Source organism: Canis aureus, chromosome 5 (assembly GCF_053574225.1).
Source record: "Canis aureus isolate CA01 chromosome 5, VMU_Caureus_v.1.0, whole genome shotgun sequence".
In the NCBI taxonomy this organism is placed as follows: domain Eukaryota; kingdom Metazoa; phylum Chordata; class Mammalia; order Carnivora; family Canidae; genus Canis; species Canis aureus.
The window spans coordinates 69,929,819-69,951,036 of record NC_135615.1 but is presented as its reverse complement, the minus strand read 5'-3'; the positions used below and the strand labels follow the sequence as shown (position 1 = coordinate 69,951,036).

At 39.7% G+C, this 21,218-nt stretch overlaps 1 protein-coding gene and 1 long non-coding RNA gene across 5 annotated transcripts in view; one reads left to right on the top strand and one right to left on the bottom strand.

The window, feature by feature from the left end:
- KHDRBS1 (KH RNA binding domain containing, signal transduction associated 1) overlaps positions 1-21,218 on the top strand; it is a 39,501-nt gene that overhangs the window by 2,823 nt on the left and 15,460 nt on the right. For all 4 annotated transcript variants that reach the window (XR_013380404.1, XR_013380405.1, XR_013380406.1 and 1 more), the window contains exons 2-8: positions 10,883-11,007; positions 11,825-11,941; positions 13,630-13,776; positions 16,447-16,580; positions 17,525-17,726; positions 18,241-18,308; positions 19,090-19,148. Coding sequence is in view for 1 of the 4 variants with exons in the window: in XM_077898711.1 (XP_077754837.1) it covers positions 10,883-11,007; positions 11,825-11,941; positions 13,630-13,776; positions 16,447-16,580; positions 17,525-17,726; positions 18,241-18,308; positions 19,090-19,148 (852 nt within the window). In the remaining 3 variants the exon portion in view is untranslated. The remainder of the gene's footprint in view (positions 1-10,882; positions 11,008-11,824; positions 11,942-13,629; positions 13,777-16,446; positions 16,581-17,524; positions 17,727-18,240; positions 18,309-19,089; positions 19,149-21,218) is intronic.
- On the bottom strand, positions 10,927-15,303 carry LOC144314510 (uncharacterized). The gene is made up of 2 exons (XR_013380407.1): positions 14,753-15,303; positions 10,927-11,189 (listed from the first exon to the last, which is right to left on the bottom strand). It is a non-coding gene; the product is annotated as an uncharacterized LOC144314510 (long non-coding RNA).

Genomic DNA, 21,218 nt, shown 5'->3' with positions numbered 1-21,218 from the left:
GTTATTTTCTTTTCTTTTTTTTTTTTTTTTTTTGTTTTAGATTATTTATTTATTCATAGAGACAGAGAGAGAGAGAGAGAGGCAGAGGGAGAAGTGGGCTTCATGCAGGGAGCCCGACATGGGACTCGATTCCAGGTCTCCAGATCACGCCCTGGGCCGCAGGCGGTGCTAAACCCGCTGCGCCACTGGGGCTGCCCTTAACTTGGGTTTTTTGATGTCTTTTTTTTTATAATGAATTGAATTAAAAAATATTTTTATTTATTTATTCATGAGATACACGAGAGAGGCAGAGACATAAAGGGAGAAGCAGACTCCTCGCAGAGAGCTCGATGCAGGACTCGATCCCTAGACTGGGATCACACCCTGAGCTGAAAGCAGATGCTCAACCACCGAGCTACCCAGGCATCCCTAAACTGAATTTTTCATTGGAGAATTGGAGTTGAAGTAATGCTGGCTCATTGAGAGAGCAGACTTGGGGTATATGTTAAGTCTTGATATACATTGGACCTGGCTTTTAACATATTTTTTAATGATCTGGAAAAGGGATTGTAGTGAAGTCAACCCACTGTGAGGAAGTGAGACACTGAGAAGACAGAATAGTAGTATTTAAACTCTAATAAGGATATGTGTAAGAAAAACATAGTTAATACTTACTGTGCCAGGCACTGGACTGAGCACTTTTAAGTCATATATTTAGTCTTTGTGACAATATTATGAGAACGTTATTCTTATCCTCATTTTTACAAGATACCCAGAGATTAATTTGTCTACAGTAACAAATTTAGAAAATCAGCATAACTAGGATTTGAAGTCAGTCTGAGCCTGGATCCATATACCTAACCTTCTTCACCCACCCCACCCCCTACTATATAACTATATATAGTAACCTGCAACAAATTGTACCTTAAAATATTTTGTACTACTTGGACAAAATATTACAATTTATTCGAATGCATTGGAGTGCTAGCTAACAGGGCAGTAAAGATGATAATGCCAAAAGAAGAAGGAAACCCAAAGAGCAGAGCCTAGCTCTTGGAACTGACTCTCCTCAGGTACCTCTGCTCATTTCCAAAGAGAAGCCTCAAGACCCAGGCCACTCCTCCCTAGCCTTTTTTTTTTTTTTTTTTTTTTTTTTTTTAAGATTTTATTTTTAAGTAATCTCTCTACCCAACGTGGGGCTCAAATTTAAAATCCTGAGATCAGGGCAGCCCGGGTGGCTCAGCAGTGTAGCACTGCCTTCAGCCCAGGGCCTGATCCTCGAGACCCTGAATCGAGTCCCACGTCAGGCTCCCCTCATGGAGCCTGCTTCTCCCTCTGCCTGTGTCTCTGCCTCTCTCTCTCTCTCTCTCACTCTCTCTCTCCTGAATAAATAAAATCTTAAAAAAAAAAAAAATCCTGCGATCAGGAGTGGTATGTTCTATTGACTGAGCCAGCCAGATGTCCCCCAGCTTTACTTTATTTTGTACTTAATCAGCATCTGATATACAATATATTGTAGTTATGTGTGTATTTGTTAACCACTCCTTCACAGCTAGAATGTCAGCTCTACCAGAGCAGGGATCTTTGTTTTTGTTCACTGCTATATCTCCTATTCTTGAAGAGTGCTGCCCAGAATGGACTCTTACTAAATATTTGATGAATGAATATTCATCTTCATTGCATGATGGAAAAATATCAACACCGGTCTGAAAGACTTACATATTGAATATAGACTTCTGTGTTAGCCAAATTGTTACTCAGTTATGATGACAATTAAATGCATTTGCAGACATGCAAGGACTCAGAGTACACATGCTTGTTTTCTGAAACAAAAATAATTTATCTTGTGTTACATATTTATGTAATAAACATAAAATTCTTGTATGTGTATCAGCGTTTTTCTACTTTGTACAGTTAGGAAAATATAAGTTTGTAAATGTTTCAGGAGTAAGTAAACATTTTGAAGAGATTAACAATCCCCAGAAGATCTTGAAAATATACCTAGAAATCCATCTTTCAAAACACTCAGTAGACTTTTAAAGACAGTCTATTGAAATTTCAGAATACTTAATTCCTTTATTTCATTCACAATATGCTCTAAAAGTATATCTATTTCTTTTTTTTTTTATTTTTATTTATTTATGATAGTCACAGAGAGAGAGAGAGAGAGAGGCAGAGACACAGGCAGAGGGAGAAGCAGGCTCCATGCACCGGGAGCCTGACGTGGGATTCAATCCGGGGTCTCCAGGATCGCGCCCTGGGCCAAAGGCAGGCGCCAAACCGCTGCGCCACCCAGGGATCCCAAAAGCATATCTATTTCATTTCATCACAGAGCTAGCAAAACCTATTAAATTCAGAAAGTGGAATTAGTTGCAAAGAACTCTAAACCAAATATAGATATAGTAGGATAAGCAGGCAGAGATTATCACTATTTGGAGCAATATTTTTGTTTACATAGGAAAGTGATCAGTGATGCAGCTGATTACAAGATAGAGATATACAAATCAGTAGGTTTCTGATACATGAGCAGTAGCCAATTAGAAAAGAATTGACAAAATCATTTTTAGAATAGTATCAAAAAAAAAGTGTCTCTTAAGGGATCGAATCCCACGTCGGGCTCCTGGTGCATGGAGCCTGCTTCTCCCTCTGCCTGTGTCTCTGCCTCTCTCTCTCTCTCTCTCTCTGTGACTATCATAAATAAATAAATAAAAAGTCTCTTGGAATAGTATCAAAAATTAAAAATTTTTAAAAAATAATATCAGTTGTCTTGGGGTAAGCAATAAAAATCAGTTCAAAAATGTATGTGAAGGAACACCTGGATGGCTCAGTGGTTGAACATCTGCCTTTGGCTCAGGTTGTGATCCCCCCTGGGATGGAGTCCTATATCAGGTTCCCCGCAGAGAGACTGCTTTTCCAAACTCCGCCTATGTCTCTCATGAATAAATAAAATATATATTTTTAAAAGTACATGAATAATAACATTAAATAATATTTAACCTTGTGTAGAGCATGTTAACATGTGCCATGAAGTATGCTACTTACTCATTCAGTCTTCCTGGCCTTTATAGGAGGGAGAATTTTTTTTTATCTCAGTTTAACAGATAAAGAATTGGAATATAGTGATCATATTGTCAACTTTATTTTTTTTTTGTTTTTTTTGTTTTTGTTTTTGTTTTTTTTTATATTGTCAACTTTAAAATTTTATTGAAGGTGATAAAGATCTGAATGAAAAGAGAAATATGCCATGTCCTGGGGAAGTTGTGGGGTTGAGGGGACTAGCATTATAAAGATGACAGGACTTTTATTTTTATTTATTTGTTTATTTGTTTGTTTATTTATTTATTTATTTTAAAGATTTTATTTCTTTATAGACAGAGAGAGAGAGAGGCAGAGACACCAGCAGAGGGAGAGGGAGAAGCAGGCTCCATGCAGGGAGCCCAACGAGGGACTCGATCCCGGGCCTCCAGGATCATACCCCAGGCTGCAGGCGGTGCCAAACCACTGCGCCACCTGGGCTGCCCGACAGGACTTTTAAATTAACATGTTGATCTTTTGCATTTTCCAAACTAATTCCAACTGGATTTATTTTTTTTAAGAGATTTATTTATTTTAGAGAGAGCATGAGTGGGAGGGACAGAGGGGGAGAGAATCTCAAGCAGACTTCATACTGACTGTGGAGCTGGAGCTGGTCACGGTGATCCATCCCACGACCTCGACCTGACCTGAGTGGAAACCAAGAGCCAGACACTCAACAAACTGTGCCACCCAGGTGCCCCACCTGGGTTTATTTTTTCAACCTGACATGTTGAATATAAAGTAGATAAAAGAGGAAATGAAGAAAAATGAGGAAAAAATTTTGGAGACAGGAAAATAATGAAAATCTGAAGTACTGATGGAAATTTGGTTAAACAAGACTTAGGGTTTGAGAGTATGAGAATTAGAAGGAACTCTAAACATTGCTGGTGGAAGTGTGAATTGATACAACCACTCTGGATAACAGTTTAGCATTTCATCTGAAAATTAATTTTCAAATTCCTTAAAATTCAGCAACATCATTCCTAGGAACATGCCCAAAGAAATTTTTGTACATGAATGCCTCATTCATAAAATGGTACACCTTGTTCATAAAATAGTGCACCTTGTTCACAAAATGGTGCAACGTGTTTCACCATTGATTGGAGATTGAACTTTTCAAAATAAAATATATATTTTTTTAATTTTTTAATTTATTTATGATAGTCACACAGAGAGAGAGAGAGAGGCAGAGACATAGACATAGGCAGAGGGAGAAGCAGGCTCCATGCACCGGGAGCCCGACGTGGGATTCGATCCCGGGTCTCCAGGATCGCGCCCTGGGCCAAAGGCAGGCGCTAAACCGCTGCACCACCCAGGGATCCCCAAAATAAAATATTTATATAGCAGTGAAAACGAAAACTTACAGCTACATGCAACAACATAGAAAAATCTTGGAAATCTAATATTAGTATAATAATATTACTAATATTAGACTAATATTAGAAAAGCAAGTCCCAGTAGGCTAGATACATACAGTACAATACTATTTTTTTTGCAACATAATACTAGTGAGACTAAGTATAAAATATTGTTAGCATACATTTTTCTCTGATAAAGCAGCTTTTTACAAAACTAAATATATGTTTACCATACGACTCAGCAATTGCACTCTTGGGCATTTATCCCAGAAAAATTAAAACTTAGTTTAACACAAACCTGTGCATGAGTGTTCATAGCAGCTTTATTCATAATAGCCCCAAAATGAAAACAAACCATATGCCTCCAATAGGTGAGTAAACAGGTACCATGGAATACTATTTAGCAATAAAAAGAAATGACAAGTGGAACAACTTGGTTGGAGCTCAAGAGAATTATGCTGAGTAAAAAGAGCCAATCTCTAAAGGAAACATTGTATAATTCTATTAATTTAACATTTTTGAAAATACAAAATAATAGAGATGGAGAATAGATAAGTGGTTGCCAGTGGTGGGGGACAGCTGGAGAGAGGGGACTGTGGCTACAAAAGGGTGGGTGAGGAATGGAACTGTTATGGAACTGTTCTGCGCCTGGACTGTGGTGGTACTCGTGTGACTGATTAAATTGCATAGAACTGAACATAAATAAATGGGTGTAAAACTGATGAAATCTGAATAAAGTCAGTAGATTGTATTAATGTTAATTTTCTGGTAATGATATTGTATTATATATGTGCAAAGTATTATGGAGAAAATGGGTGAAAGGTATATGAGATCTTTTTATTACTTGGAACTGCATATAAATCTACAATTACCTCAGAAAGCTTTTTTTAAAAAAGAAAAAGGGTGCCTGGGTGGCTCAGTTGGTTAAGCATCTGCCTTCAGCTCAAATCTTGATCTTGGGGTCCTGGAATCGGGCCCCACAGTAGGTTCCCTGCTCCGTGGAGTCTGCCTCTCCCCCCCTACTTGTGCATGTACACACATGCTCTCCCTCTCTCTCAAATAAAATCTTCAAAAAAGAACAGAGAAAGCTCTAATCTCTAAATTGTATCATAAGAAAGAAATTCAGGAGACCATGGTCTATATGTCATAATAGGGTTTGCCACTATCCTGGAATGTGAGAATTGAGCCCCTTAGAGGGCTCTTTACTCAGACTAGGGGGATTTTTCTGAACCAATACCCACTGTCAGTCAACCTTGTCTGTGAAATATTGTGTTATCTTTTCCTAGGGAACCCATCTGTACCTTTCATCAGATTTTCAAAGGAGCCCATGACCCCAAAAAAAGATTGAGAATCTCTATTGGTCTCTGCTCTTGCTTAAAACAGTTAAGTAATTTGATCAATAAAAAAAATGGAATTTTTTTATACAGAGGTAGTATGCTTACTGGACTTGTGATTCCACAAGGTGGATATCAACAGAAAAGATACAGGGCAGAGAACTACAAATTTGGGGATGATAGTCATGAATCATTGATGGTGTTAATGGTATGTTTCTTTCATTCAGTTAACATTTATAGATGCCTATTTTGTATTAGGCATTATACTAAAAATGGCAGGTACTCAGTTTAGGATTGGAAGGGGTCCAGAAATCATTAACAAAGGAAGGAATAATGTAGTTAGAGGTATGAAGCAAGTGCATTGAGAGTTGAGAGGAGGGCATGATCCCTGACCTTTTGGAGTAGAGATCCTCTGAATCTTGCCCTCTTAAAAACACTGCCTCTGAAAGTGTTAGCCAGAGAATCTTGACCATTGTCTTATAGCTTATACAGCCCTTATCACATGTTGTTAATGAAACATACATGGTAGTCTTTTTAGCCTATCCAGTTGATAAAATTTGTATGTAATTTTCCCAAACTTCTCTAGTATTAACATTTTTGTTTATTAGATCTCTTCTTTTCTTTTCTCTTCTTTTCTTTTCTTTTCTTTTTTTTTTTTTTCTTTTCTTAAGTATCCTCCTTTTTTAAGAAGTAAGAAGGAGGAGTGCCTGGGTGGCTCAGTTGATTAAATGGCTGCCTTTGATTTAGGTCGTGATCCCAAAGTTGGGATCAAGCCCCACATCGGGCTCCTTGCTTAGCAGGAAGCCTGCTTCTCCCTCTTCTCCCCACTCCCCATGCTCTCTTTTGCTCCCTTTCAAATAAAATCTTTTTTAAAAATGAAAGTAAGATGGGAAGACTAAGATTTAATGACTTGCTGAAGATCACATACCAAGTATGTAACAATACTGGGAATCAAACACAGTTCCATCTAGCTTAAAATTCATGCTCTTTCCTCTGAGATATGCATTTGAGAAACAATCCTTGGCAGCTCTTTTTGCCCATAGGTCCTGTCCCTGTGTTTTAATAAAACCGCCTTTTTGCACCAAAAGAAAAAAGAAAAACCTCATTCTTTAGAGCTTACAGTCTGTGCTAAGACCAACCAAAAAAAGGAATGGTTAAGTTATAGTAAAAGAATAAAAGAAATGCCACCAGAATAGTTGAATTTGTTCTGACTGATGGAAGGAGTGACCTGGATTTAAGTACCTCACTAACTAGTCTTGTGATCTTGGACAAGTTACATAACTTTTCTGAGCCCAACTTTTTGCACCTGTTAAATAGGGATAGTCCTGGTTATAAAGACAAAATGAAACAATAAATGCAAAATTCCTGACACAGGCACTGCATGAAATACGATTTCTGTAAGCATCTGGCTAGGAAACAAATGGGTCACCTCGCTGTTGTTTACACCTTAGCTTTCCTTTCTTTGGCTCTTGGGACATCCAAGGTCTCCAGAGGCCCAAGCAAAGATCACTTAAAGGAGTTGGTTTCAAAATGTTGTCTAGAAAGTACTTTAGCCTGAGGGTTAAACCATTTTTAGGAAGCTTCTTGATTTTTTTTCCCCTCCCCAATATAGCCTACTGTAAGCTCTCTGAGAAAAGTAAGGCCAAGGAGAGAAATACAGAATTGTTGAAGACTGTACCCAAAATTTTGCAAAATCAGCTCTTCCTTGCTTAACTAAGGTATATGTGTCCCATCCCCCTCTCCCTACCCCTGTATTAAAAGTATGAGGTTGAAGCTGGAGAAAGCCTGGGTTTTGATCCTTTTTCTGGTACTTTAACAGCTTTGTGACTTAGAAACTTTTCTCTGAATTTGTTTCCTCCTTTGTAAAATGGAAATAGTACCAGCTATTTCATGGAGTTATTTTGTAGGATAAATGAGGTAATATTTGTAGGGCATTTGATACATAGTAGACATTGAATGAGTATTCAGTCCTTCCCCTTCCAAACATGGAAGATGAGCCCTCTTAAAGACTTAAAGTTACCTCTTTGTGTTTTGCTTTCTAGGCTAAACTTCCCTGATTGATTGATTGATTTAAGAGAGAAAGAGAATGAGTGAGAAAGCATGAGCAGTGGGGAGAGGCAGAGGTGGAGGGAGAAGCAGAATCCCCAGGACTCTGAGATCATGACCTGAGCCAAAGGCAGGTGCTTAATCCACTGAGCCACCCAGGCGCCCCTCCCCTTTTTTTCTTTTCAGTTCTCGGTTTTATTTAAATCACCATTCTGTGACTTCTCCAAAAATGCTTTAATGTTCTTTTTTAAATTAAGAGATAAAATGTACAAAAGGATTCCTTTTTTTAAAACACAACCAATTCATTTTTTAAAAAATATTTTATTTATTTATTCATGAGAGACACAGAGACATAGGCAGAGGAAGAAGCACACTCCTCTCAGGGAGCCCAGTGTGGGACTCGAATCTCCGGACCAGGATCATGCCCTGAGCCAAAGGCAGATGCTCAACCACTGAGCCACCCAGGCGTCCCAAGGATTCTAATTAAGATACAACTAGTACAGAATAGAAAGGAAGGCCGTGTTATAGAAGGAAAGGCCTGAAATGTACAGGGTACATTCCATTGCATCAAAACAAACCTTTCTCTTGGTTCAGTCTTTGCAGCCCTGCTGCCTATAGGAGTACAACAGATTAACAGGCTTAGAGTCTTCTCTTCCTGCACTGGCCAAGGAAAGTTTCTGGAAAATGGTATAAAATACAGCTGAAGGGCCTAACTAGATGATAGCAATTAGGACACACAAGAGAGAATTAAAATGAGGCATGTAATTTGTTCCACATTTTTAGAAGCTCTTTGGTGATGTTTTCAGATCACAAATGTGGCATCTTTGTTCCTAGGATTTTTGAGAGTTGAGTACCCAGCTTTTCAGCCTGGAAACTCAAGAAGAGATGTATTCAGAGATGGTAGGCTCAAAGCTGGTGACTAGAAAAAGCTAATATTAGCTGTAAGTGGGAGGGGAGAATAGAGGTCAGGATATACCACCAGTAAAAGAGCAAACAAACAGGGTGTTGAATGAAGCATTTAGTCTGTTAATTTAAGGTCAAATTTATTTTCTTTTCTAAGCAGTGAAACATAGGAGTGTGTAGAGCATCGTCATCTACAGTTCTCATAGGAGTAAAGGTTTAGTTAAGAATATTTGCAATATGATTAGCAGTTTTAATTGTCAGAAAGCGAGGGAGTTTGTGCTTTTGGGCATAAACAGGTCAGTTAGCTCACCATATTCTGCAACCTCTGAAATTGGTTTAATAAGCAGAAAGCCTTCAGTTTGAAATTCTGAATTCCTATGAAAGTCTGTCAAAATCAAAAGGATTTTCCTTCATCTGTGTACTTCACAGCTGGAATTAGTCTAAACAGTTATTTTTTAAGGCTGTTAAAGGTATGGGTTTGCAGAATGTGTTTGAAATAATATATCTTTTAATATTTTAAAATAATCTCCACACCATCATGGGTCTCAATCTCACATCTCTGAAATCAAGAGTCGCATGCCCTGCTTACTGAGCCAGCCAGGTACCTCTGAAGTAATTTATCTTTACCCTTTAAACCAGTGGGTTTCAAAGTGTGGTCCCTAGATGAGTAATATCAGCATCACCTGGTAACTTGCTAGAAATGAAGATTCCTAACACAAATCCCAGCAGTCTGTTGAGTAAGCCCCCAGGTGATTCTGATGCATACTGAAGTTTGAGAACCATTACCTTAAAATTATAGAAGATAGAGAGGTGCCTGGATGGTTCAGGCGGTTGGGCATCCAACTCTTGGATTCAGCTCAAGTTATGATCTCAGGGTCATGAGATCAAGCCCTAGCTTGGGCTCCCTGCCTAGCTGGGAGTCTGCTTGAGATTCTTTCCCTCTGTCCCCACTCCCCACATTAGGGCAGACACATTCTCTAAAATAAAATATTTTTTAAAATTATAGAATTTAGAAACTGTGGGAATAGTATATAAGGAGGATATTTGGTGTTACTTAGAATGTTCCACTGACTTTAGGGAGTATAAATTTCTTTTTTGACTGTTTTCAGTGGACCATATAACCTTTTGTTGCTATTCATTGCCTTTGCGCACACTGCCCCATCTCTGTTAGTACTCTTGTCATAGTACTTAAGTGTATTTCACTGCCAACTTCATAGACTGGGATTGTCAGTGTATAAACATAGTGAAGAGGGAGATCATATTTGACTTATTTTGTTGTGTATCCTATACTTTATAGGTTAGATGCCTGGCCCTTGGCAAGTCTCCCCTAGTGGTTAATGATCATTCCTATATCTCTCCCTTATCTGCCTCTCCATAGGAAGCACTCAAACGCTTCCAATGAGTGGATGAAGTTCCCTAATTATAGGAGATCTTTTTGGATACTAAGGTGATAGTTTCATCTGATGAAACTATCTTAACCTGGGAATTGAAAGTACCTTGGTTTTCCTTTAGGACATTGAATTTGGCTAGATAATGTTGACCGTGTATCAAGCACTTCCTAGGAAATGGGTTTTAGTTGGTGTGTGTATATACATTATTTTACTCGGTCTTTATAGCAGCCTCATGTGAAGTAGGTATTCCCCCCATTTCACAGATGAGGAAACCAAAAATTAGGGCAATTAATTAAACAACTTTTGAAAGTTTACACAACTAGTAAATGGCAGACTAAGAATGACGTCTTTCAAAAACTCTTAAGAACTACTATGATCCAAAGCTCTAATATCACAGTGGAATTTTAATGGAACCCTTCATTTTATTAGTAACTTTTGTTTCTTCATCAGGACTGTGCTCTTTTTTTGATACAGACTTTTTATTTTTAAGTCATTTATCCTCTTTTCCCCATCTCTCTGCATTTGTTTTGTTAAATTCATTTATTCTTGAGAAACATTTGAATGGCTCTGATGTAGAGGCTTCAGGTTGGGATGGAAGAGCAAACTACTTTCATAAGAAGCAACCTCTGGGTTTCCTAGTTAACTCTGTACACCTTTGATGCTTTCAGCCAGTCTCTATCTGAAATTAGCACATTCATCTGAACTATTTGGTCTTATGTTGTTTTTGCTTTATGCAGACTTGGATATTTGCATTTAGTTACCAGAACAAAAACTGAATTGTGTTTGTCTTATTCAGAAATTGAGAAGATTCAGAAAGGAGATTCAAAAAAGGACGATGAGGAGAATTACTTGGATTTATTTTCTCATAAGAACATGAAGCTGAAGGAGCGGGTACTGATACCTGTCAAGCAGTATCCCAAGGTAAGGCCAGACGTGCCTCACTTGGTTGTCTTTGTAGGTGTGAGAGCCACGGGCTATAATAAAGACTTCTGGAAATTGTGATGCATTAGGTCCTTGAGCCTGTGAAGCTTCTCTTCCATACTTGTAGTACTTGTTTTTGGTAGTTGAAACATCTGAGTCTGTAAGTAGCCGTATACCTATATCTAGGAAGGAAATATCAACTTTTTATTACCAAAAAGAGTTTCTTTCTCAAACATTCAGGCTCCAAGTTCAAAGAAAAAAACTGAAGAGTTGCTCTCTGTCAAAAGATTGATGTGGGGAAAAAAAAAGATTGATAAAATCTCAATACAGGGAATATAGCACAAATCTTTGACTAGATGAAGTTAATTTTATTTCTTAATCAGTGTTTTACTTTCAAATAAATACTTTCTTGTTTTTCTCCTCCTCCTCCTTTTTTCCTTTTTTTAAAGAAAAGAAATTAGTTATATTTAGTTTACCAAACAAGTACTATAAAAGAATGCCATATGTCTGTTCTGTAGTCACTGCCTTAAAAATATTTGTTTGTTGAAGCAGTAAGGGTTGCAGTGTGATAATTTGGAAAGAGCACTAGACTACATCTGGAAACCCAAGTTCAAGTCTAGGAACTGCTGCTTTCTATATGTATAATCTTAGACTATTCATTTTTTTCAGTGTATCCTCAGCATATCCTTTTCAGTAAAATAGGAATGGTAATATGCACCCTATTTTGCAGGGTTGTAGATCAAATGAGATAGTAATACATGTGGAAGTGTTTTATAGGAACATACGTATTTAGAAATCTATTTTTCTTTTCTGTCAGTTCAATTTTGTGGGGAAGATCCTTGGACCACAAGGAAATACAATCAAAAGACTGCAAGAAGAGACAGGTGCAAAGATCTCTGTGCTGGGCAAGGGCTCAATGAGAGACAAAGCCAAGGTAAGCTCACATCAGTGAGGCAAAAAGACAATGCCTCCTGGAAGCCAGTACTTATAAAAATACAGAATGTGAATCCCTTAAATTTGTGTTGGGTGTAAGAGATTACAGACCTAGTTAATTTACTTGTTTGGCAACGCTGGAAGAGCCTAGGTGTGCCCTAGTGGTTTTTTTTTTTTCCTGACTTTTGACTGCCTCGTAATAGAAGCAGCAGTAACAACTTTCACATTTGTAAGCTTGTCTCTGAAAACTTGGAAGGGAAGCTGTATATGCTAAAACTTATCCAGACTAAAGACACTAAAATGTGAACAGCACATTCCCTTTCCAGTAACATTGAAAAATGAGAGCAGTAATGTTGTGAGTACAGGTGAATCTGAGGATTAGTTGTCTGGGTTTTTTTAGAGCCAGTTGGAATGTAAAGAACACTAAAAGAAAGTATTTCAAAAGGAACCATAGTAATCCTGACAACAGAACCTAATGCTAATTTTTTTTCCCATGTCGTAGCCCATGAGCTTTGTATTCTTTATAAGCACTCAAAAAAAAAAAGAAAGAAAGAAAGAAAGAAAGAAAATTCTACCAAAACAGAATAGTCTTAGCATTCTAGGGTCAGCTTTTTAGATGAGATATATCAGGTACAGTCTAAGAACTTAGTCATTCAGGGCTCCTTTTATGCAGCCTAAACTGATGAACATTGTTTTCTTTTATCCACTCACATTTCTCACTAGATGAATACACTTAGGGCTGAAGTATGTTATTCTAGCTAATGAGATTTTCTTCACTCTATCCTGACTTCTTTCCTCCCCTAGAACATCCCAGACAATAAAAAGAACTGGTACTGGGACATCTGGCTGACTTAGTCACTAGAATATGTGACTCTTGATCTCAGGGTCCTCAGTTCAAGCCCCACAATGAGGGTAGAGATTACTTAATGAATAAAAAAAGTTTAGGGGCACCTGGGTGATTGATTCGGTTAAGCATCTGACTCGGTTTCAGCTCATGTCATAATCTCAGGGTTGTGAGATCGAGCCCTGCTTTGGGCTCCTCACTGGGCATGGAGCCTGTTTAAGATTCCCTCTCCGTCTCCCTCTGTACCCCAACCCCAAAATAAATAGTATTTTTTTTTTTAGTGTAAAAAAAAATGAAGAGCCTGTGCTCAACAGCTCTACCTAGGATTGATTGATTGATTGATTTAAAAGATTTTATTTATTCATGAGAGACAGAGAGAGAGGCAGAAACATAGGCAGAGAAGCAGGCTCCATGCAGAGAACCCAGTGTGGGACTCGATTCTGGGACTCCAGGATCATGCCCTGGGCTGAAGGCAGACACTCAACCGCTGAGCCACCCAGGCATCCCTCTACGTGGAATTTAAAAACAAATGCTTGTCAATGAATGAATGCATGCATGCTTGGCAAACAGCTTATATCTGAATCAAGATTGGAATTAAGTTTCTCTCTTCTACACCTAGTAAGAGCTGCAGTGAATATACCATGGACTCAATACAGTGGTTAACTTTTAGTAGCAGACCAATTACAGGTTTAGCAGGTTGTGTGAATTACTATCCTCTAGACTTTGCTTTTGTCTTACACTTTGCTATTTTTCTTAGATATTTAATTTCTTTCTCTTTGAGCTGGAAATAACTATCATTTTCTCCCATTCTATGTGATGTGATGTTTTTCTGCATTTTTCCATAGGAGGAAGAGCTGCGCAAAGGTGGAGACCCCAAATATGCCCACTTGAATATGGATCTGCATGTGTTTATTGAAGTCTTTGGACCCCCATGTGAGGCTTACGCTCTTATGGCCCATGCTATGGAGGAAGTCAAGAAGTTTCTAGTACCAGTAAGGAAATCCACATCCTATATCTTTGAGCAAAAGAGAACTGGGATCTTGTACTGTTGCTAATAAGGCAGGGGTTCTTAATCATGATCTCTGCATAACCTGAAATTGCATACCAAATTCTGTATTTATGTTCATTTTTCTGAGGTAGTGTGTTACTTATACCTAGTTCTCAAAGCACTGTGCCCCAAAGCTACTCTACCCCTCCTTGTCTAATGTGGGTTTGGTTATATACCAGGATCTATTGTTAGTATCTTGGGTCTGCAGTGTGTCTGGCGTTTTAACATCTGATTAACAAAGATTTAACAGTCTTCACTGAATTAAGTGTGTTGGTACTAGTGTGGAACCAGGAGGTTATGATAAGAAGAAGGCTAAGATAGTCGTAAACTCCTTGTACTCAGGGGTTAATGTTCTAGACTTTGGAGAGTGTAGAAGATAACAGCAAGAGGCTTCTAGCATCCAGTGTTAATATATTAAATTTTGACCTGGGTGCTTTCAGGGCTTTCTCTCCTGGAGGAATTTACTGACATGGAGTTTAATTTGAAAGAGGCATGATTTTATAGTCTTGACTATTGATATTAAACAAATTGGTGTGCAGTTCCTTTCAGAGTGTAACTGAGGCCCACAAAGAATTGGGACAGACCAGGTTACATATCTTGCTTATTTTACCACCTGGTCAGAGGGTCCATTCTTTGAATAAGCAGAAAATGTTGTGATTTTTGCTCAGCAAGACTTATTAGTTGTCAGAGTTAACAAACTACAGTTGAATGTTTAATAACCAAGGATGAATCTGGAACCTTAGGAAGTATGTGAAATACTCTTAGCTAGAATTGAGTAAGCATCCTGTTTTTATCACTAAAACTAATAGGAGGTGAGATACAGTTCTTGGTTTTCTTGAATATGCAAAATGAGGAGTTGGAACTATATGTGTCAGAGGATGTGAGAATTGGTAGAGCAAAAATTTATAGGCAGTGTGTACCTATAATGCTGAGCTTCAAGAATTTCAACACTGTCTCAGATGTCTCAGCAGCTGCTTGGCTTCCAAGTACTTCATCTTCGTTAGAATGTTCAAACATGAAACAGTCAATTTAAAATATCCTAGAGAAGAACTCAGAGCTGGTAAATTTTTCCTTGAGGGAGTCCTTTTTACTCTTTTTGAGGTGTTCTACTGAAGCATCGTGAGCCACCTAGTTCCTGAAGGACTATAGGGGAATGCCCATCTCCTCTTTATCCTTAGTCTCAGCATATTTCTCAAAAGGGATGACTTTGCAAGGTTTTGATGTAAGTGGATCTTCTAAAAAGATGCCTATCAGGCAGATCTGGGTTTCCTCCGTATTGGTGTAGCATTTCGAAGAATCTAGACAAATGGGCTGTCATTGGTTACTTGATTCTCCAGAGTGTGGGTCTCAAGCAGCAGTAGTGTGTAAGATAGGAGGAGGTGAAGAGTTGAGGGGGGGCATCTCTATGGTGACCAGAATCTTCTGTTCTTGAAGCTCTATCCACCTGGGATATATATATAAAAAAAAAAGCATGGAGTATTAAAACTGAATGGCTCTCATCAGGAAGTATGTGAAAAGATTTGCAAATGGCATTTGACTCAATTCTTCCCTCTTGTGAAGAAAAAAAAAGTGAGCCTATTTTTGCATCCATGACCAGAGCCTCCGTTTTCCCCTTAGAACCATTAACTGTACCAGAGAGGCTTCCTGGTACAGTAGGAAGAGCACTGGACTGGGACCTTTATCCGCGTCATCTTGGACAAGTTATTATTTCACTTTTCTGAGCCTCAGGTTCCTTGTTCATCCCAAACATTTGTTAAGTATCTGGTAGGTGCCTAATACTCTGCTTGGGTCTGAAGTTACAAAAATGGCTCCTTTCTCACAATCTAGTGAGAAAGACAATTCTAGAATGACGTGGTAAGTGCTTGGGTAGAGAAAATTACACGGTGCTATGGAAAAAAGAGGAGGGAGTGGGGGTGGCATCAAAGAAAGTTTTTCAAAAGAGGTAGTATTTTAGTTTAAATCTTGTAAGAGTTAGTCTCTCAGGTGGACAAGAAAGGCAGTGTAATGTAATGATTCAAAGCCTAGATTTTGGAGACAGGTAATTCTGAATTCACATCAAGTCTACCACTTAATTAGCTGTATATCCTTAAGTTGCTGGCTTTATATGCCTTGATTCTATTTCCCAACCATAAAATGGGAAGACCTGCCTACTAACTTTCAGAGTTATCGTGAAGATTAAACTGCAAAATCTATAGAGAGCTTATTATAAAGTACCCAGGGCGTAGAGCTTAATTAACGGTAGTGGCTTTTACTATTCTAGGAAGAGGGAGCTCTTTGCAAGAATGGGTGTATAAATATGCCAGGTTCTGAGCAACAAGTTGTTCTGCATGGCTTGAAAGGAGGTTATCCATGAAGAATGGGTAGAAGTGATCTGGAGAGCTAGGTAGGGACTAATTATGAAGAGCTTCAGCTGAATAATGAGAGGTCTGCCATCAGGACTTTTCCTTGAAGAGGTGACAGGTAGGGTGCCATTTGACTTCAGAGAATGCATGACCTGAGACTTCATCCGGGCATTCAAAGCTGGTCTTAGTATCCAAGGCTTATGTGGGCTGGACAACTTCTCAGCAGGAGGTGGAGACATGGCACAATAGTCCTCATTATCTTTCATTTGCAGGATATGATGGATGATATCTGCCAGGAGCAGTTTCTAGAGCTCTCCTACTTGAATGGAGTACCGGAGCCCTCTCGAGGACGTGGGGTGCCAGTGAGAGGCCGAGGGGCTGCACCTCCTCCTCCACCTGTTCCCAGGTAAAAATAATGGAGACAACTACAAACAGGATATAAATTTTTTTTTAAAGATTTTATTTATTTACTCATGAGAGACTGTCACAGAGAGAGAGAGAGAGAGAGAGGCAGAGACATAGACCGAGGGAGAAGCAGACCCCGTGCAGAGAGCCTGACACAGGACTTGATCCCGGGTCCCCAGAATCACGCCCTGGGCTGAAGGTGGTGCTAAATCGCTGAGCCACCTGGGTTTCCCAGGATATAAATTTGATCGGTACCATCCTGGTACCAGATGGCCGGTAGCATCTCTTTCGTAGTGGTGCTCTTACCTCTAGCTTGGAAGGGGGCCTCAGGATTTGTACCATCAAAAGTGGAATAGTAGGGATACCTGGATGGCTCAGTGGTTGATCATCTGCCTTTGGCTTAGGTCATGATCCTAGGGTCCTGGGATCGAGTTCTGCATCAGGCTTCCTGCAGGGAGCCTGCTTCTCCCTCTGTCTATGTCTCTGCATCTCACTCTGTCTTTCATGAATAAATAAAATCTTAAAAAAGAGTGGAATAGTAGATCTTAGGTACTTTGGCCATAGTCAGGTGCAGCAGTCCTGTTGAAACTTCTGGTCTTTTAATTCTGGACAGTTGTAACATTTTAAAATGGTCTCTGGCTTTAGAATTTTACCTTTTGTGAATGACCTTTATGGAATATTCAGCCTTTCCAAAGTAGTCCACCAATGAAACATTCACAGACCCACTGTGGAACCTGGGGAGTCACCAGTATGGGTCTTTTATCCACCCATATGTTCCTCTGTGGGTTTTTTGTTTTGTTTTGTTTGTTTCCTCTGTGTTTTAATAGTAGTCTGTTTAAGGCCTCGTGAAATCTGCCTAGCTCCAGATTTTGCAAACAAATCTGAACAGGAATGTGTTAGTTGATGTATTAAAAGCTCCATTTAACGTAAATTTTCTTTTTGCAGGGGCCGTGGTGTTGGACCACCTCGGGGGGCTTTGGTGCGTGGTACCCCAGTGAGAGGAGCCATCACCAGAGGTGCCACCGTGACTCGAGGAGTGCCACCCCCACCTACGGTGAGGGGTGCTCCAGCACCAAGAGCACGGACAGCAGGCATCCAGAGAATACCTTTGCCTCCACCCCCTGCGCCGGAAACATATGAAGAATATGTAAGGAGTTGGAACAGTGTGCTGTTTCCCAATACCTAGAAGGTTGCCAAAGTTGAATGATAGGGCGTTGGCCTTTGACATAGGTGGCAGGGACAACCTATAAGAGATCTGGAGTCAGTCTCTTCTCTTGCAGTGAGCATTAAAATATGAGAAGATTTTTTCCATTTTAAGCAGTTTACTATGTGTGAATAGATTAAACAGGAAATAGGCTGTACCTTGATATGTATAGTCTTTTAGTAAGGGGTCTTTTTGCTAGTACTACTGATAATTCTCAACTTCAACTGTTTACCTTGTTTCCTGCCCACAATTTGAAAGATGATTTGGTTTGGTTGGTAGTTCAGTTTTGTTTCGTTTTTTAAAAAAATAACCCTTTCTCTCTCAACAATTCCCCAGTGAGTGTAAATTTTGGAGGGAAGTTTTGCATTGTTAATCTGGGAGTCTGCCATCCTCCTATGAGTTGTAATTACCTTCCCTACTCTGTGTGATTCTGACTATTTCATTTTATTTGTTCCAGGGATATGATGATACTTACGCAGAACAGAGTTATGAAGGCTACGAAGGCTATTACAGCCAGAGCCAAGGGTAAGTCAGGCAATAGAAGTGCTGTTTCGTGTCCTAGGGATGGATGGGAGGGAGTTTGAGCAACTGAGAGATTTAGGTAGGACACATCTAAGGAGCAGCGTGGCTCCCTTTTGGAAAGTATTGCCTTTACTTTCCATATCTGTAGGGCACACAGATCTATAAGCTTAGATAGCTGTGAATCTTAATTTACAGTGTAGAATTTGGGAATAGCAGATGGAAAATTACTGAGCTGTGACCGCATGGAAATGAAGGGAAAATGCCATTAAATTGTTTTGATGTATTCTTGTCACATTAAAAGTGCATTAAAGTTTAAAAGGAAGCCTAGAATCTTACTACCATAACTTGGGTTGTTTTGTGCACTCGTCTTAAATAATAATGTTTTTGTGTATACATATTTTGTCTGTGATTGATTGAAAAGTGTCTCATAATTATACAGTGGGGACAGGAACAGCATGTTTGTTTATTCTCTTCCAATGAGCCCTATAAATGTGTGTGTGTACACTATAATTAAGATGGTCAGTTTTGGATTATGCTCTCTCACTTTAAATTATGTGGCATCCATCTTTGCTATGGTTATCAATTTTTTTTTAATAATTACTAGCTCCTTAAAAAAAATAATTACTAGCTCCTATATGTTTTGAAATGTTTTCTGGTTTGGAGATGGGGCAGAACGAGCATTTTCCTGTCTTCCACACCTATTAAAATGACTGAAATGTGAGAGGAATGAGAAATGGAAACAAGAGTTACTCTAGCTCTCTAACGCTCTGTCTTTGGCTTTCAGGGACTCAGAATATTATGACTATGGACATGGGGAGGTTCAAGATTCTTACGAAGCTTATGGTATGTCTTTATTTCCATGGTGGGCAAAGTGTGCAAGTAAGTGCCTGCAGGAATGCTGGTGACTCAATTATTGGGGGCCACCAGTCACATACTGAAAGAGGAGCTTTTAGAAAGCTGAGATGTTGGTAGATGTGACAGTAGCTGTCCTTCTCTTATTGAAATTGTGTGATGTGGCATAGAAAGAGGAGCTCTTAAGGTGAAATGGGGTACTGTTACTCTTGGAAGGCTAAGTAGGTGTCTTAAACTAGGGCTCAGGTCCAGCTTGGTCTGGTTGGAGCAGCAGACTTTTAAGTTGATGTTGATCTTTTTCTACGTTAGACCAGGAGACATGGCCAGGCCTAGGTCATGTTGCAGGGCCTTTGCTGCTGGTGCCTAGGCCACATTAGTAGATAATAAGAACTTAATCATATCTAACTTTATTCTCCAGCCCCACTTCATTTTTAGCAATGATTTTGGATCTCATTGAAAAGAATCTCAATGTAGAGGAAATGTTAGCTGAAAGAGAACGAGACGGCAAGTAGCTAGCCAAAAGCAGGTTGGGTGCAAGAAGAGTGCCTATCAGCCTCAGATCTGAGGCTATAAGAGCTAGAGCCAATTCAGCTCCTTACTTGCTTGGAGACCTCTCAACTCAGTCCCTGATCCCAAAGGACCTATAGAGGCTGGAATGGCAGTAGGAGCAAGCTGTCTTCCCTGAGGTTTAGTTGAAAACACATTGCTCAAGAGTGTCCTCAAGAGCCAATTATGGCCCTGTGTTAATGGGCCCCAGAGGGAGTGCCATGTGGCAATGGGTGCAGAGAGAGCAGCCTTTTGAATGCAAGGATTTTCAACATACTTGAGGGAGTTCCAGAGTGCTTGGTGAGGGGCTCAGTAATTGACAGTTCATCTTAAGACGCTAGTAAACAGTCTCTCCTTACCCCTAGCTGAAAAGGAGGAGGTGGGGAGCCTCTTAGAGCTCCCACTGACAGACAAGCTGAGCTTTACTCCTCAGCACAGTTATGTAGTAGCCAGTCAGCTGCTTGCCTAGAGAAATGGTTTTTACCAATTCTAGCTAAATGGTACTGGACAGTTGCCATCAGTAATGCTGCACTGCTCTGAGGCCACCGTTTAAAAGGGCAGTGGGATTGCCCTAGGGCATTCCATCCATTGGTGAGGCGGCACAACGGGGCCTCTGTATGTGTTTGACTAAATTACATTTCTGTTTTGCCAGAAAAGAGACTGGACTGAAAGAGTCAGACTGCTTCTTTTGCTCCTGGTGTGATGTTGCTGCAGTTAATCTGTTATGATTTCTACCTTTTATAAACAGAATTAGAAAAATAAACTGTCTTGTTAGTACTAGAAGCCACTTGGAAAGTAATGGATGTACCTATCATACTAAGGGTATAAATAGGCTTGCATAGGGTTCTGTGGGACTGCGGGTCCATATAGAGGTTTTAGACCTGTAGAGATGGAGGCTCATATTTGTGAATGCAGGCAGCTGGAGAAATACATTGGGGATGAACTGGCATAGGTAAAGTATGGGGGCGAGTGGGAAGAATAAGCTCATAATCCCAACTCCTGTTCATAAGAGGTCAGCTGTAGAAGTAAGGGATCATGTCCCTCAGGCTTTTCCCTGTATCAAAGGAAAACCATTTGAGGATGTCAACCACGTTATCTGGCTTCTCTGGACTACTGCATGAGAAAGGAAATCATGAATTCTCCATCATATCAGTGTTATGAATACATTCAATTGTACTTCCCTCCGCCAGAGCAGTGGACCAGCTCTGCTGGTGGGGAGGCCTCATGAAATGTGGCCCTTGCTTGTTCCTCCCAGAGAGCCAGAGGACACTTCTTAACAGGGAAACCTGACTTACTGGTGGAAAGGGAGGCCACCTGATTTCCAGTCTGAAAGACCTCGCAAAGTTGCCACATTACCCAAGACTTTCTGCCAGATGCTTTTGGGAACGGGAAGAAGGACATTGTGGACCCACTGAGATTCATCTCCTTACTGTCTCAAGCAAGGTGTTGGTTTATCCAGGTTTGGGGGTTGGAGTAGATCATGTTGCCAGTGGAGAACCTCTTTGCTGAAGATGA